The sequence below is a fragment of the Oncorhynchus gorbuscha genome, linkage group LG02 (genome assembly GCF_021184085.1).
Source record: "Oncorhynchus gorbuscha isolate QuinsamMale2020 ecotype Even-year linkage group LG02, OgorEven_v1.0, whole genome shotgun sequence".
NCBI lineage: Eukaryota > Metazoa > Chordata > Actinopteri > Salmoniformes > Salmonidae > Oncorhynchus > Oncorhynchus gorbuscha.
This window is the reverse complement of record NC_060174.1, coordinates 23,214,220-23,232,241: the sequence shown is the minus strand read 5'-3', so window position 1 is coordinate 23,232,241 and position 18,022 is coordinate 23,214,220. Positions and strand designations below refer to the sequence as shown.

At 42.0% G+C, this 18,022-nt stretch overlaps 1 protein-coding gene across 3 annotated transcripts in view; it reads left to right on the top strand.

Annotated features, from left to right (window-relative positions):
• LOC123999374 (transmembrane protein 117-like) overlaps nucleotides 1–18,022 on the top strand; it is a 104,756-nt gene that overhangs the window by 28,381 nt on the left and 58,353 nt on the right. For all 3 annotated transcript variants that reach the window (XM_046305095.1, XM_046305086.1, XM_046305076.1), the window contains exon 3: nucleotides 15,012–15,144. In XM_046305095.1, coding sequence (XP_046161051.1) covers nucleotides 15,012–15,144 — 133 coding nt within the window. The remainder of the gene's footprint in view (nucleotides 1–15,011; nucleotides 15,145–18,022) is intronic.

Below are 18,022 nucleotides of genomic sequence, written 5' to 3'. Positions count from 1 at the left end.
TGGCGGGAGCTGATTGGGTGCACGGTGCCGGCGTAGCGATCGAAGCTGATCAGAGTGAGGAAGAGAATACTACCGTAGATGTTGATGTTGAAGAAGATCTTCTTGAGTTGGCAGAAGGTATGGATGTCCTTGAGCAAGGGCCTCTGGAGGCTGAAGTAGATGGTGAAGGGCAGGGTGAGGATCCAGGCGGAGTCACACATGGCCAGGTTGAGTAGGAACACATTGCTGGTGGACAGACTACGTGTCATCCTGAAGCAGGTGTAGTTGAACAGCGCCGCCACGTTACCCAGGATGCCCAGGGGCAGGGTGAAGGTGAAGAGAATGAGGAGGACATAGCAGTACCAATGGCCGTTCTTAAACTGGCTGCAGAATGCTTCCGACTGGTTTAGGGGCAGGAACGGAACTGTGGGGGTGGGAAAAGACAATAGACAGCCACTTAAAAACATATTGATTTCAAACAGCTTGCATTCACCCCAAAACATTACCTCTGTTGTTGTGGGATGGGGACATTTACAAGATCACTTAATACAGTATAAAAAAACATAATCAAGGGTAGCCTTTCATGCCATATATAATTACATGCATTTCAGTTGATCCACATCAAGGTTATTCTAGCCACGGTTCAGCCAGGATATATCATTATCATTAAATCAGGTAGAGTCCCCTGCCTGCCTGTCTCCAAACCTTCTCAACCCCATCCACCCCCTCAGTCCTGCTGTGACCAGTCACCAGGAAGTGACAGCCTGGCTATTGTACTGTATGTGCTGAGAATAATGAGCCCTGGATTTCACTGTTGATCTATTACCTTCAATATGGAAACGTGCTGTTTGCTTTCAATCAAGACTGGCCATGCATGCAAAGGTTACATGAACTTTTATCACATTTCAACATAGTGTCTGTGACATTGAGAGTGACAGGATAGATTTTTCACTCGATTTTTAGAGATTTAAAGACTAATTCTGAACTTTATACACATGGAATGTCCTAAATTTGTTACTAAGTATTTTTTGTGGACATTTAGCATTTTCTGTCATCCTTCTCATCACAAAACTTTACAAACATACTGATAAGCATTTAGCAAATGAATACTATACCCATTCAAAAGACCACATTAGGTGCATCAAAGCTGGGACTGAGAGATTGATAAACAGCTTTTATCTCCAGGCCTCCAGGCCATCAGACTGTTAAACAGTCACCACTAGCCGGCCTCCGTCTAGTGCCCTACAGTGAACCTTAGTCAATGTTACTAACCTGCCTCCGTCTAGTGCCCTACATACAGTAAACCTTAGTCAATGTTACTAACCTGCCTCCGTCTAGTGCCCTACAGTAAACCTTAGTCAATGTTACTAACCTGCCTCCCTAGTTACAGTCAGTTACTGTTACTAACCTGCCTCCGTCTAGTGCCCTACAGTGAACCTTAATCAATGTTACTAACCTGCCTCCGTCTAGTGCCCTACAGTGAACCTTAGTCACTGTTACTAACCTGCCTCCGTCTAGTGCCCTACAGTGAACCTTAGTCACTGTTACTAACCTGCCTCCGTCTAGTGCCCTACAGTGAACCTTAGTCACTGTTACTAACCTGCCTCCGTCTAGTGCCCTACAGTGAACCTTAGTCAATGTTACTAACCTGCCGCCGTCTAGTGCCCTACAGTGAACCTTAGTCACTGTTACTAACCTGCCTCCGTCTAGTGCCCTACAGTGAACCTTAGTCAATGTTACTAGCCGGCCTCCGTCTAGTGCCCTACAGTAAACCTTAGTCACTGTTACTAACCTGCCTCCGTCTAGTGCCCTACAGTGAACCTTAGTCAATGTTACTAACCTGCCTCCGTCTAGTGCCCTACAGTGAACCTTAGTAACTGTTACTAACCTGCCTCCGTCTAGTGCCCTACAGTGAACCTTAATCAATGTTACTAACCTGCCTCCGTCTAGTGCCCTACAGTAAACCTTAGTCACTGTTACTAGCCGGCCTCCGTCTAGTGCCCTACAGCGAACCTTAGTCACTGTTACTAACCTGCCTCCGTCTAGTGCCCTACAGTGAACCTTAGTCACTGTTACTAACCTGCCTCCGTCTAGTGCCCTACAGTGAACCTTAGTCAATGTTACTAACCTGCCTCCGTCTAGTGCCCTACAGTGAACCTTAGTCACTGTTACTAACCTGCCTCCGTCTAGTGCCCTACAGTGAACCTTAGTCACTGTTACTAACCTGCCTCCGTCTAGTGCCCTACAGTGAACCTTAGTCACTGCCCTACCTAAACCGTCTAGTGCCCTAATGAACCAATGTTACTAACCTGCCTCCGTCTAGTGCCCTACAGTGAACCTTAGTCACTGTTACTAACCTGCCTCCGTCTAGTGCCCTACAGTGAACCTTAGTCAATGTTACTAACCTGCCTCCGTCTAGTGCCCTACAGTGAACCTTAGTCAATGTTACTAACCTGCCTCCGTCTAGTGCCCTACAGTAAACCTTAGTCAATGTTACTAGCCGGCCTCCGTCTAGTGCCCTACAGTGAACCTTAGTCACTGTTACTAGCCGGCCTCCGTCTAGTGCCCTACAGCGAACCTTAGTCACTGTTACTAGCCGGCCTCCGTCTAGTGCCCTACAGCGAACCTTAGTCACTGTTACTAGCCGGCTACCACCCGGTACTCTACGCTGCACCTTAGCGACTATGTACATAGTCATTGAACACTGGTCACTTTAATAATGTTTACACTAATTTACCCACTTTATATGTATATACTGTATTCATGCCTCATCATATATAGCTACTTCAGTATACAGCTTTTCTGTTCATATACTGTCCATACTGTCTATACACACACCATTATTTGTATATATATTTATATACATTATACAGTATGTATATATATTTATATTCCGGACTCTGACATTGATCGTTCTGATATTTCTTAATATTTTATTTTAAAAAATCATAATCAATTGGATTATGTGTGTATTGTTTTTTATTGATAGGTATTACTGCACTGTTTGAGCTAGAAACACAAGCATTTTGCTGCACCTGCGATAACATCTGTAAATCTGTGTACGTGTCCAAAAAGCGTCAACATCAATAACACAATAAATAATGTTTTGATGTCCACAAACTACCGTCATTGCTCAAAAATATATGTATGAATGTATCTGTACAGGTGTGTCAGTGAATCATAATGTGGGTGTGAAAGAATGAATGAGGAGCTGTTCTTACCCTGTTTAATAAGCAGCGAGTTATTGATGAGCAGTTGTACCATGATGACAGGAGAGACAGTGTTCGGGTCTCAGGTCTCACTCACTCACTCATTCTGTCACTCACTCAATCATTCTGTCACTCACTTAGTTGAACACCTCCACCAGCTGTGTACTTCTCATCAGTCTGGGGCTGAGGCTGGTGGCAGGTTGCCTGTCTGTGTGTGCCGCCCATTGTGTGTGTGTGTGTTTTTGATTGATTGCCTGCTCCAGTTTGCCCATGTGTGTTTGTATTTTAGCTGTCTGGCACCAACGTTCCTGCTTGCATGCTTGTTGTCAGAAAAATATTGGAGGGTTTTTTGTCTTTTTCAAATTCTGTTTTTGTGCCATGACCTTTGTTTAATGTTCATTATCATTTATGATTCCACTGATTTGCTAGAATTAAACAGGGGTAACCAGCGTGGTCATGCACATATCACGTTTAACGATTTCCACATTTACATGATGGTCAATATTAATGCTGTATAATTAAAAAAGGGGCCCCTTTTCAGTTCTGTTGTACTATCACTATATCACCACTAGATGGAAACAACCACATATTTTAGAATTTTGATGGAAGCTGTAGTTGTCACATGCTTCGTAGACAACAGGTGTAGACCAACAGTGAAATGCTTATTTTCCAACAATGCCGAGTTAAAGACCAGATAAAACAGAAATTGTGATGAGGAATAAATACAGTGAATAACGAACAAAAATAAGAGTAAAAATATGATGGCTATGTAAAGGGAGTACAAGTACCGAGTCGATATGCAGGGGTACGAGGTCATTGAAGTAGCTATGGACGGCTCATAATAATGGCCGGTATGGAGTAAATGGAAGTGTATGGTTTGTTACCATTCTATTCACTCTATTCCAGCCATTAAAATCCATTCCAGACATTTTTATGAGCTGTCCTCCCCTCAGCAGCCTCCACTGCTGTACATATAGGTAGGGGTAAAGTGACTAGGCAACAGGATTGATAATAGACAGTAGCAGTAGTGTGTGTGTGTGTGTGTGTGTGTGTGTGTGTGTGTGTGTGTGTGTGTGTGTGTGTGTGTGTGTGTGTGTGTGTGTGTGTGTGTGTGTGTGTGTGTGTGTGTGTGTGTGTGTGTGTGTGTGTGTGTGTGTGTGTGTGTGTGTGTGTGTGGGCGTTAGTAGTATGTGTGTGTTGGGGTGTCAGTGTAAGTATGTGTGGGTAGTGTGTGTCCAGTGTGTGTGCATAGAGTCAGTGAAAGAGAGTTGATGCAATAGAGTAAATGAAGTGGTCCTTCTGTAGCTCAGTTGGTAGAGCATGGCGCTTGTAACGCCAGGATAGTGGGTTCGATCCCCGGGACCACCCATACGTAGAATGTATGCACACATGACTGTAAGTCGCTTTGGATAAAAGCGTCTGCTAAATAGCATATATTATTTATTATATATTATTATTAAGTAGGTCCTGGTAGCCTTGTTTAGAAGTCGCATGCCAAGCAGTTGCCATACAGTACCAAGCAGTGAACCAGTCTGACTCTTCAAGATGCCCCAGATGGTACAGCTGTAGAACTTTTTGAGGATCTGAGGGCTGTCATAACTCTCCCGTGTGACTCCAAAGATCAGGTTACAATGGATCAACATCTACCAAATCCCTCTCACCTGCAGAGGGGAGGAGGGATTGATGTAGGGGTTTTGTGACACCTCGCGCCCAGTTTTAAATTGTAAATAAATCGGACTCTTTTTGGTCTTTAGTAGTGGTGATTGGAATGTTCCTTTGTTAAAGAGGCATTTTGCCGCCCAAAAGCTCTAATGTTCACAAGTGAACACTGGGACAATATTTCTAACATCTGAATGTGGGGAATGATGAGAGATGATCAATGGAAAACTAATGTTGATTTTGTGATGTCATTAAAAATGGTATAAACATTTTGACAAAAATATTCTAACTTGAACAGTATACACACTGTATATGTCAGGTTTTTGTCCTTACGCGTAGGAAATATCAAGATGATGATCATATTTATGAATTGGATTTTGAGATATGAATTTGATGAATATGAATATGAATTTGATTTGAGTTTTTAAATGAGATCATAGTTTTGATGATACATTGCCCAGTAAGTAGCCATGCTCGAGGGAGCTCAAAGAGTGTGTCAGCATGATGGAAACGCCCCCTTTTTGCCAGTGTATAAAGGATGAGTTGAGAATGAACATATCAGACCAGAAGGACTCTAGCTGCAGCCTAGATCTCCATTGGTTAAGACGAGGTGAAGACGGAAAAGTAGCCTCTCTAGCAATCAATGTTACGGCTGAGTAGCTGTTCTAAGTACTGTATCTAAGAAAGTGAATTTAAGTAGGACCACCCTATTACTCTCTTCAAATCCTCATCAACTACACTGCTCTCATCACCCCACTGAGGATCATCGACACAGCTGATTAGCTGTGTTCAGAGGACCCCTCTTCCTGGGAATGAAAGTAAACAATACCCTGTTAGTCTGCTTCAGACTACAGGACAAGAACATTGTGACCTCTTGTGTACAATTAGAGCCTTACACTTAAGAGCTCGGGAGAAGGCCAACGGAACCCGTTTCACGAAGGCATGGGTCCGAAAGAGATAAACGACGAAGGAGACATCCAAACACGTAAATACATTCATTACTTTGTCGTGTCTTTGGCTATGCCGGATGAAGTGATATGACATGCTATTCTATGAAATCCTTTCTCCATAATTAATATTACCCGATTGAGCTAATCATGTAAATGTAATTAACTAGAGAGTCGGGGCACCAATAAATAATATTTATAGAGCTGTTATCTTCCCGAATAAACTCAAAAAGACCTAGTAATATTTTACATCAATAGTAGTCTATATTAATCATCACCTTAATTCAGTCTCATCTGAAAGTTGTAAATTCTTGGTTATCTTCACGAACCCTGGCTAACAAGTTGAATCAGCAATACAAAATTGGGTTTAATTATTTATTTACTAAATACCTAACTAATCACACAGAATTACATGTACAAAGAATGAATCATACCTTGATTACAAATGACGTCATAAAGGAAAACGTCCCTAGCGGGTGGAACAGATATGACAGCTGGTTACACAAAAGAAAAGGGGATGGGTTTGAGTGAAAGAGCGGGAAGACTGAGGGACAAAGGGAGAAGCTGTGCTATCGTATGCATTCTAAATTACCGCCCATTTGGAAAAGTAAAATGCAATAAATATTTACTCTGGGCTGAGCTTCGGTAGGTTGGTGGTAGATGGAAGGCCGTGTTGCCAAACCGAGTCCTTTGTCCATTGAAGAATGTCTCTGGTGGTCATGTCATGTTTTGTCATATATTGTCTTGTCATTATGCTTTCCCTTCTGTTCGTTTCCCCCCTGCTGGTCTTATTAGGTTCGTTCCCTTTTTCTATCCCTCTCTCTCCCCCTCCCCTCTCTCTCTTCTCTCTATCGTTCCGTTCCTGCTCCCAGCTGTTCCTATTCCCCTAATCAATCATTTAGTCTTCCCACACCTGTTCCCGATCCTTTCCCCTGATTAGAGTCCCTATTTCTTCCTTTGTTTTCCGTTCCTGTCCTGTCGGATCCTTGTATCTATTGTTCACCGTGCTGTGTTTGTGTATCGCCCTGTCGTGTCGTGTTTCCCTCAGATGCTGCGTGGTGAGCAGGTGTCTGAGTCTGCTAGGTTCAAGTGCCTTCCCGAGGCAACCTGCTGTTCAAGATCGAGTCTCCAGTCGGTTCTCGTCATTACGAGTGGAAGTTGTGTTTTTTGATTGTATTTTACTTTACTGGATTAAAGACTCTGTTTTCGCCAAGTCGCTTTTGGGTCCTCATTCACCTGCATAACAGGTCAATTGTGTACGTTGTAGTAATGTCGTTGTGTGGTAGAGGGGATACTCTGTCTGTTCTTTCCTAGCCTGCGTTTGCAGCTGCTGTTGCTAACTCAACGGCTAGGAGGTATCACTTCTGTAGTGAATAAGAGTTCAAAGTTCATACCATTCGCAAACAAACCTCACGCTGAGGTTGGCTTAGTTCTGTAGTTGACATGTTAGTCCTTTTAACGCAGAGGCTGCAGAACTCACATACTTGGAACCGGAGGTTATATTGTCGTCAAGGCTCTATATAGGAAGGGAGAGGAGAGGTGAGGTGTATGAAAAGTTTTATAAACCATGTCCCTTCACAGGGGCGGGCCACGGATTGAGCAGAGCCCTAACCTTATGAAAGCTCAAATCTCTCATTTGGAAGCTAAAATTACATTTAATCTCTTCACCAATAATTTTATATTCAAACATTTAAATTGAACAACAATTCCATGTGAATCCGATAACTAGAACGTGCAGACATTCCACTGTAGAGTTTGTCATCTTATCATTGATGAGAATGTCTCAGATGACAAACGAACTGACATCATATTCATTAAGTACCACCGCATATGTTCAATTGGTTCAATTCAACCTTCTGATTTTCCCAGAATCTCTATGTTAACCAAGGAGTTTACAAATTTCACATCAGTAGGGTAGAGAGAGGAAAAAGGAGGGAAGAGGTATTTATGACTGTCATAAACCTACCCCCAGGCCAACGTCATGACAACTTCTTACCCCAAATGGGCGGTGGTTCGGAGCAAAGAATCATGATTACTGTGATCGTAGTTCCAAGTATATAAGTTTGTCTCTCTTTGATTCTACCTTTGTTCCTCTCTACCCTTCCCTCTTTTGATAAACAAGCAGTCATGTTGTTGTTAGTCCGCTAAGGACCTGTTTCCATCGTATTACGTTTCTAATCAATAACCTATACCGTGTGTGTGTATATCATGTAGTTAGGTAGTAAATCAATAATTAAATAGATTTTTGTGGTACGGAATGATCAGTAAATCTGGGGTTTGTGCATATGCAAGGAGTATGCGACGTTCAGAGTTATGAGACTTTTACCGATATATATCTTATATATCATCTAAAGTTTAATTTGGGAAATTGAAATTCGTTAAACAACTTCTTCAGTGGTGCCCTAAATCCTAATGAGTTAACTGTTACATGATTAATTTAATCGAGTAACAATTAAACCTAGTTAATTGATTTGATACATAACTGTCATCAGATGAATGTTTAGTCACGTCACAACAGGGCCCATGCCAATTCTTTTCAGGCTTTTGAAGGGGAAGAGGCGTTGTCGTTCCCGCTTCACAACTGTATTGGTGTGTTTGGACCATGATAGGTCTTTAGTAATGTGCACACCGAGGAACTTGAAGCTCTTGATCTGCTCCACAACAGCCCCGTCGGTGTGAATGGGGGTGTGCTCTGCCCTCCGTTTCCTGTAGTCCACGATCGGTGCTTTTGTCTGACTAATATTGAGGGAGAGCTTGTTGTCCTGGCACCACCCTGCCAGGTCTCTGACCTCCTCTCTATAGGCTGTCTCATCGTCGTCAGTGACCACCGTTGTGTTTGTGGCTAACTTAATGATGATGTCCACGCGTCCATGCAGTCGTAGTTGAATAGGGAGTACACTGTACCTCTGAGGGGCCCCAGTGTTGAGGGCAAGCATGGCGGATGTGTTGTTGCCTACCCTTACCACTTGGGGGTGGCCCAACAGGAAGTCCAGGATACAGTTGCAGAGGGAGGTGTTCAGCCCCAGGGACCTTAGCTTAGTGATGAGCTTCGAGGGCACTATGATTTTGAATCTTGACCTGTAGTCAATGAACAGCATTCTCCTGTAGATGTTCCTCTTTCCCAGTGGGAAAGGGCAGTGTGGAGTGCAATAGAGATTGCATCATCTGTGAATCTATTGGGCGAGGTATGCGATTTGGAGTGGATCCAGGGTGTCTGGGATGATGGTGTTGATGTGAGCCATGACCAGCCTTCCAAAGCATTCCATGGCTACAGATGTGAGTGCTACGGGGCGATAAGGGAAAGGGGGATACCTAGTTAGTTTTAGACAGGTTACCTTGGCGTTCTTGGGCACAGGGACAATGGTGGTCTACTTGAAACATGTAAGTTAGGGATCATCCACCAGATTCAGCCGTGGGACGAATATTTCTTGATTGGATGGTCGGGGGGCCGGAATATAATTACAAATCATTTGTAGACGGAATATTGACCGCAAGAAGCCCAAACAGATATAATGTTTGGCTAAAACATAATCATTTTAAACCTTGCTTACATTTGTATATGATCACATGTTCTCTCTATTACAGTATGTATGGAAATACTTGGGAACAGATTTCTTAAATTAGAATAACTTGGAGCTGATTTCCTGGTGTTTTTAGTCTATTATGTCCAACAATAAAAATTCAAATTAAAAACTTGGGGGGCAAAATAAAATCACCCGCGTGTCAAATTCGGCCCAGAGATTTCCATATCCGAGCAGCCATACACAAGCCTAAGATCACCGTGTACAATACCAAGCGTCGGCTGGAGTGGTGTAAAGCTCACCACAATTGGACTCTGGAGCAGTGGATACTCGTTCTCTGGAGTGATGAATCACACTTCCCCATCTGGCAGTCCAACTGACGAATCTGGGTTTGGCAAATGCCAGGGGAACGCTACCTGTCCAAATGCATAGTGGCAACTGTAGAGGAGGAGTGGAGGAGGAATAATGGTCTGGGGCTGTTTTTCATGGTTCGGGCTAGGCCCCTTAGTTCCAGTGAAGGGAAATCTTAATGCTACAGCATACAATGACATTCTAGATGATTCTGTGCTTCCAACTTTGTGGCACCAGTTTGGGGGGAGCCCTTTCCTGTTTCAGCATGACAATGCCCCTGTGCACAAAGCGAGGTCCATACAGAAATAGTTTGTCGAGATCAGAGTGTAATAACTTGTCTGATCTGCACAGTTTCCTGACCTCAACCCCATCGAAAACCTTTGGGATGAATTGGAACACCGACTGCGAGCCAGGCCTAATCGCCCAACATCAAGCAAGCAGAAATGTTCCAACATCTTAGTGGAAAGCCTTCCCAGAAGAGTGGAGGCTGTTATAGCAGCAAAGGGGGGACAACTCCATATTAATGCCCATGATTTTGGAATGAGATGTTCGACAGGCAGATGCCGACCCAAATTCACAAATCCAGTAAGGCTACATAAGAAACACTTTAAAAAGCAATGAGTCTGATGCAACAGATCAGAATGTTTAGCTTACAATGTTGATAAACTACTATTTCTTCACATTATAAGCGCAGAAATGCGCACAAGGCAGTAGCTGCTTTTGCATAGTCTGACAGATTTTCCGCTCAACGTCGCTGTATCTGTATGCTGTACGCGTGTGATAAATAAGATACATAACGGATATGCTTTACCCTACACACATCCCAATTTAATGCCGCTAAATTATGGAAATTAACCTATAGACTGATAAGCATCACCAGTAAAATGTATTTCCATCGACTGGTATTTCCATCGATGGAATAGGATAAAAATCGTTATTTCTCAATTGGATTTTGTTTTCTTCTCCCGGAAATTTGGCCGGTGCCAATTTTATTAATCGGCTTCTCCATTTTTTTATAGGCCAAAAGCCAGCTATTACCGGCTAATGGAAACCCTGTCCTGTATTGATACTTCACCTGTTTGTTAATTTGTCGGAGAGCGTAGCGGGATTTCTTATAAGCGTCCGGCTTAGTTTTCCGCTCCTTGAAAGCAGTAGCTTTAGGCTTTAGCTCAATGCAGATATTGCCTGTAATCCATGGCATCTGGTTAGGATATGTATGTACAGTCACTGTGGGGATGACGTCGTCAATGCACTTATCAATGCACTCATCAGCCAGTGACTGATGTGGTATACTCCTCAATGCCATCGGATGAATCCAGGAACATATTCCAGTCTGTGCTAGCAAAACAGTCCTGTAAGCTTAGCCTCCGCTTCATCGGACCACTTCCGAATTGAGCATGTCACCGGTACTTCCTGTTATAGTTTTTGCTTGTAAGCAGGAATCAGGAGGATAGACTTATTGTCAGATTTGCCAAATGGAGGGCGAGGGAGAGTTTTTTTCCCTCTAGTTGCACAGATGACATGCTGGTAGAAATGAAGTAAAACTGAGTTTTCCTGCAGTAAAATCACCGGCCACTAGAAGAACTGCCTCTGGATGAGCATTTTCTTGTTGGCTTATGGCCCTATATAGCTCGCTGAGTGCGGTCTTAATGTCAGCATTGGTTTATGGTGATAAATAACCAGCTACTCAAAATTGTTTGCTTGAGTGTGTAGGTTTAAGTGTATGTGCCTGTGTGTGTGCGTGTCGCTGAATGGTGTAGAAGGGGTTCATGAATCACTCGTTATCAGGCCTACACTGATTGGCTCCGAAAGGCTTGCCACCGTGTTCGCTGCCTGGGCTGGCCACTTTAAGAGTCAGATCGGCCTATACTATGCAGGCTGCACCTAGATCAGAGCTAGGGCTCACTGGCACTGTCATTAAATTAATCCACACAGACCAATTACATTATGGAGCTGTGAAGAATCTCGAAAAACCACAATCCACACTAGCTAGGCACCTGCACATCGATTCGTCCACAACTTTACAACTGTTTGAATGGGGTTGAACACAATTTGGTTTCAGGGAATGTAGCAAATTTAATCTCTTCCTTCAGTATAATGGTACAGTATGTCCCCTTACACAGTACATGGTGCATTGAGTAGTGGAGACCTCAATTTGTCTTCTGTATAAAGGCTGTTTAAGAATGCATTTCAGTATGAAAACCCAAACACACACTCAGTATCTACACCTGAAGGGAGATAATGGATATCTTTATTATGGATGTAAAACAGCTTTGGAGACTCCATCTCTCTGATGCAGTCTCAGCGGCTTTGGTTTTATTAGGGAGAATGAGGTGAGCGAGCTGAAATTGAACAGCATGTTAGGCACTCGGAGAGAGGGAGCCTTTGGCCTTGTGGTAATGGGAAAATAAACAGAGCATTGGGGTCCTGTCTTTGTGGCTGCTACTGCGTCTGGACACAACACTACACTGCAGCTATACTACACTACACAACACAACACCCCTCCCAGGGGCTGCACCTCTTAGGGAGACTGGGGCAGACCAAAATAAATAGTTGTCTCTGAGAAAAGCAAGATGCTGGTACTGGGTTGGCACTGGCTGAGGTTTCTGAGGAGGAACCAGAAGCCTGCTGTGTGTGTTAGTAACACCTATATTTTAGAGGGGCCTCCCGGTGGGGAGAGAGGACTTGGGGTCAGGGCCACTGACATGGCATTGTACTGTACTGCATGAGCACTGAGCAGCAGGAGTGAGCAGGAGTCAAAATTGTGGTATACACTAGCCATAGTCTGATTGTACACCCCCCCCCCCCAAAATAAAATTCTGTTTTGCAGTTTCATTAGCTTAAGCCACTACTCATGCAACAGGTTTATGTTCAGAGTTGTCATATGGATTATATTGCCTGGTTTGAATTTATTCATATTATTGCCATGCAACATTTAATCTGAAGTAGATGGCTGTCAAAATGATACAAGCCTTTTAGGCTATGCACTTACTTTAGTATTTTCTGGGCAATGCAATCCATGGATTAGCTAAACAGATGGATTCATTCCAAATCCAAAATAACAATGTTGTAATAGAACTCAGTGTCTTCATAAACTGTGTAGAGGATATCTGGCACCAGAGGCCAGCTGTGATGATGTATTCTGGGCAGAAGGTGGACTGCCTGAATCAATCTCATGCTCTAGCAGAGAGATATTTCCCAGTAATTGAATTCCCAGCCAGAAGAATGGAAAACACCAGAGATCACAAATATCAGCATAATCTATCTAATCATGCTGAACTGTCCTCATGGAACACAATCAAGGCAGCATCAGAGGCTTGGAACACAACAGGGTCTCAGTCAGGTTGCTAAAAATCATGTTACCAGTTTAGACCAAAAAGCCAGTGATATACCAAAGAGCACAGACAAGGCATTGTTTCCCCTATATGCATTCAGCAGTGGCACCTTTGCCACTGCTAAATCGCGGCCACCACTGCAAAAAATTAAATACTAAAATAAAATGTATAATTATATACATTACCAGTCAAAAGTTTGGACACACATACTCATTCAAGGGTTTTTTCTTTATTTTACTATTTTCTACATTGTAGAATAATAGTGAAGACATCGAAACTATGAAATAACACACATGGAATCATGTAGTACCCAAACAAGTGTTAAACAAATATAAATATTTTAGATTTTAGATTCTTCAAAGTAGCCACCCTTTGCCTTGATGGCAGCTTTGCACATTCTTGGAATTCTCTCAACCAGCTTCATGAAGTAGTCACCTGGAATGCATTTCAATTAACAGGTGTGCCCTGTTCATTTGTGGAATATCTTTCCTTCTTAATGCGTTTGAGCCAACCAGTTGTCTTGTGACAAGGTAGGGGTGGTATACAGAAGATAGCTCTATTTGGTAAAAGTCCAAGTCTATGTTATGGCAAGAACAGCTCAAATAAGCAGAAATGACTGCCCATCGTTACTTTAAGACATAAAGGGCAGTCAATCCGGAAAATGTCAATAACATTAAAAGTTTCTTAACTTCTCTAGGGTAGGGGGCAGCATTGGGAATTTCGGATGAAAAGTGTGCCTAAATTAAACTGCCTGCTACTCAGCCATAAAAGCTAGAATATGCATATAGTAATATGGGGAGTAGATTTGTAGATTAGTAGATGTGGATAGAAAAACACTAAAACTGTTTGAATGATGTCTGTGAGTATAACAGAACTCATATGGCAGGCAAAAACCTGAGAAAAAAATCAACCAGGAAGTGGTAAATCTGAGGTTTGTAGTTTTTCAACTTTTGGCCTATCGAATACAGTGTCTATGGGGTCATATTGCACTTCCGAAGGCTTCCACTAGATGTCAACAGTCTTTAGAACCTTGTTTGATGCTTCTACTTTGAAGTGGGGACGAATGAGCAGGGAATGAGTCAGAGGTCTGCCAGAGAGGCACGAGCTGGCCACGCTCGTTCACATAAGAGTTAGCTTGCGTTCCATTGCAATTCTGAAGACAAAGGAATTCTCCGGTTGGAACATTATTGAAGATTTATGGCTGGAAAAATGGCTGTGTTTTTCTGTGACTTGGCTCTGACCTAACATAATCTTTTGGAGTGCTTTCGTCGTAAAGCCTTTTTGAAATCGGACACTGTGGCTGGAATTACAATATGTGTATCTTTACAATTGTATAAAATACTTGTATTGTTTGAGGAATTTTAATTATGGGATTTCTGTTGTTTTGAATTTGGTGCCCTGCAGTTTCACTGGCTGTTGACGAGGTGGGACGCTAACATCAACTGTTCAGAGGAGACCGTGTGACTATCTATCTAATCTATTAATTTTAAATTGTTGATTACTTCTCCTTGCTATTATCATTCACCTGATTATAAGACAAAACACGTGAAAAAATGTTTTGCTAACGTATGATGGGTGTCCCTGGCTCGCGGGTTTACCTGAGAAAAGGATGAAGATCCCTGTACTAAGGAGATGCCATTTTAGAACAGTCAGTTCAGTTGGCAAGGTTTATTTCACCAAAATAAATTGCACTGAAATTGGAAGGGAGGATATAGTGCTCCAGAATGGTCTTTTAATGATAATTTCAATGCTTTAAAGGCCGAGTTTCTGACACATGTTTATTTAGGTGTATGAACACAGCCTATCATTTCATCCTTGTTTGTTGAGCCCATATTTGCTGGTACAGCAGACACAGGTTGCATCTAAAATGGTAGCCTATTCCCTATATAGTGCACAACCTTTGACTAGTGGTCCTGGTCAAAAGTATTACACTGACTGAGAGAATATAATGCCCAGTGAATGGACCCTGTCACTGAAAAGTTTTGTCGTCCTCATGCCCTCCTCTTATAGGTCGATATCTGCGTCTGAAAATGTTCCGTGAGGATCACGGCTCCTGGATGACCATGTTCTTCAGCACCATCCTCTTCCTCTTCATCTTCTCACACATCTACAATGTGATCCTTCTAATGGCAGGAAGCATGGGGTAAGCCAACGCTCAATGTCTCATCCTTCTCTCTCATTCTCTCACTGCTGCTTTCATTTGTTAGAGCCTCTGTCTCTCTCAGTCCCATCAATCACCTCAAGACTTTAATTCAGGGGTGGAGGAGATGAAGTTGGGGTGGGTGGGAGGGAGGGCACCTGAAAGATCACCTTCAGCACCACCATAACTCTTCAATGATGATCAGGGCGGCCATCTTGGTTTATTGACTACATAAAGTCAAGAGTCAAGATAGCTGTTCTATTGGTTTACCTACACTCAATGGGTAACCAGCTGCAGAGCCGTGTCAGTCACACACATCAAGCCAGTGACAGGAATCCATTTTAGCATTTGATGTTTCAGTCAGAGAGAAGCTCCCAGTTAACAACAAACGTTCCCACAACTTTAGAGAACGTACCCGTAAGAGTCCCATTAGGTCATTAACTAATGTTTTTAAAGGAATGTTCCCGTGATGTGCAAGCAATGTTTCCAAGAGACTATTCCCTTAATGTCACAAGATATTAATGTTCTAGATGTTCTAGATTAAACGAGAACATTGCAAGAACATTCATGTGTCCAGTTTTTTGTGGGTTAGGAGAATATTTCATCAATGTCCCACCAAACATACACAGAACGTGGTTGCCATGTTCTCAGAATATAAGATATACAATTTCTAGACATATATCACTTGTTATGAGAATATTCCATCAACTTCACATCAAACAGATATTAATGTTATAAGATATAAGATATAAGATATTAATGTTATAGACATGTTTCATGGGAACTGTGCAAGAACATTTGTGTAAAAAAAATGTCATTACACATTACACCTCTTGTTACTGTCATTACATCTCTTGTTACTGTTGCTGAGCCAATCCAAGGCTCTGATTGGTGGACCACTGATCCAGTCATAGATATTTGTCTGTTGGCAAGGTTAGGTTTGTTGAAATATTATAATCCATTTTGAATTCAGGCTGTAACAATGAAATGTGGAATAAGTCAAGCACACAGTGCTTTTAACATAGTGTTTTCAACTTAGTGCCTTCAGAACATATTCATACCCCTTAACTTATTCCACATTTTGTTGTGTTACAGCCTGAAAATTTAAAGTTGTTCCTCACCCATCAACACACAGTACCCATAATGACAAAGTTGTAAAAAATGGTTTTATGTTTTACAAATTTTGTGAAAATGAAATACAGAAATACCTCAATTACATACAGTTGAAGTCGGAAGTTTACATACACTTCGGTTGGAGTCATTAAAACTTGTTTTTCAACTACTCCACAAATGTCTTATTAACAAACTATAGTTTTAGCAAGTTGGTTAGGACATCTATTTTGTGCATGACACAAGTCATTTTTCCAACAATTGTTTACAGACAGATAGTTTCACTTATAATTCACTGTATCACAATTCCAGTAGGTAAGAAGTACACTAAGTTGACTGTGCCTTAAACAGCTTTGAAAATTTCAGATTTTCCAGAGATGTCATGGCTTTAGATGCTTCTGATAGGCTAATTGACATCATTTGAGTCAATTGGAGGTGTACCTGTGGATGTATTTCAAGGCCTACCTTCAAATTCAGTGCCATGTTGCTTGACATCATGGGAAAATCAGCCAAGACCCCAGAAAAGCAAATTGTAGACCTCCGCAAGTTTGGTTCATCCTTGGGAGCAATTTCCAAACGCCTGAAGGTACCACATCTGTACAAACAATAATGCACAAGTAAACACCATGGGACCACGCAGGCGTCATACTGCTCAGAAAGGAGATGCATTCTGTCTCCTACAAATGAACGTACTTTGGTGCGGAAGTGCAAATCAGTCCCAGAACAACAGCAAAGGACCTTGTGAAGATGCTGGAGGAAACAGATACAAAATTATTTATATCCATAGTAAAACGAGTCCTATGTTGACATAACCTGAAAGGCCGCTCATCAAGGATGAAGCCACTGCTCCAAAACCGCCATAAAAAGTCATACTACAGTTTGCGAATGCACATGGGGGGAAAGATCGTACTTTTTGGAAAAATGTTCTCTGGTCTGATTAAACATAAATAGAACTGTTTGGCCATAATGACCATCGTTATGTTTGGAGGAAAAAGGGGGATGTTTGCAAGCCTAAGAACACCATCCCAACTGTGAAGCATGGGTGTGGCCGCATCATGTGCACTTCACAAAATAGATGGAATCATGAGGTAGGAAAATTATGTGGATATATTGAAGCAACATCTTAAGACACCAGTCATGAATTTAAAGCTTGGTCATAAATGGGTCTTCCAAATGGACAATGACCCCAAACATACTTCCAAAGTTGTGGCAAAATGGCTTAACCTGTTGCGTTGCGCAATCCCGTATCCGGGAGCGTAATTATAGCCTCAAGCTCATTACCATAACGCAACGTTAACTATTCATGAAAATCGCAAATGAAATGAAATAAATATATTGGCTCACAAGCTTAGCCTTTTGTTAACAACACTGTCATCTCAGATTTTCAAAATATGTTTTTCAACCATAGCTACACAAGCATTTGTGTAAGAGTATTGATAGCTATCATAGCAGTAAGCCTAGCATTCAGCAGGCAACATTTTCACAAAAACAAGAAAAGCATTCAAATAAAATCATTTACCTTTGAAGAACTTCGGATGTTTTCAATGAGGAGACTCTCAGTTAGATAGCAAATGTTCAGTTTTTCCCAAAATATTATTTGTGTAGAAGAAATCGCTCCGTTTTGTTCATCACGTTTGGCTAAGAAAACCCCCCGAAAATTCAGTCATTATAACTCCAAACTTTTTTCCAAATTAACTCCATAATATTGACAGAAACATGGCAAACGTTGTTTAGAATCAATCCTCAAGGTGTTTTTCACATATCTATTCGA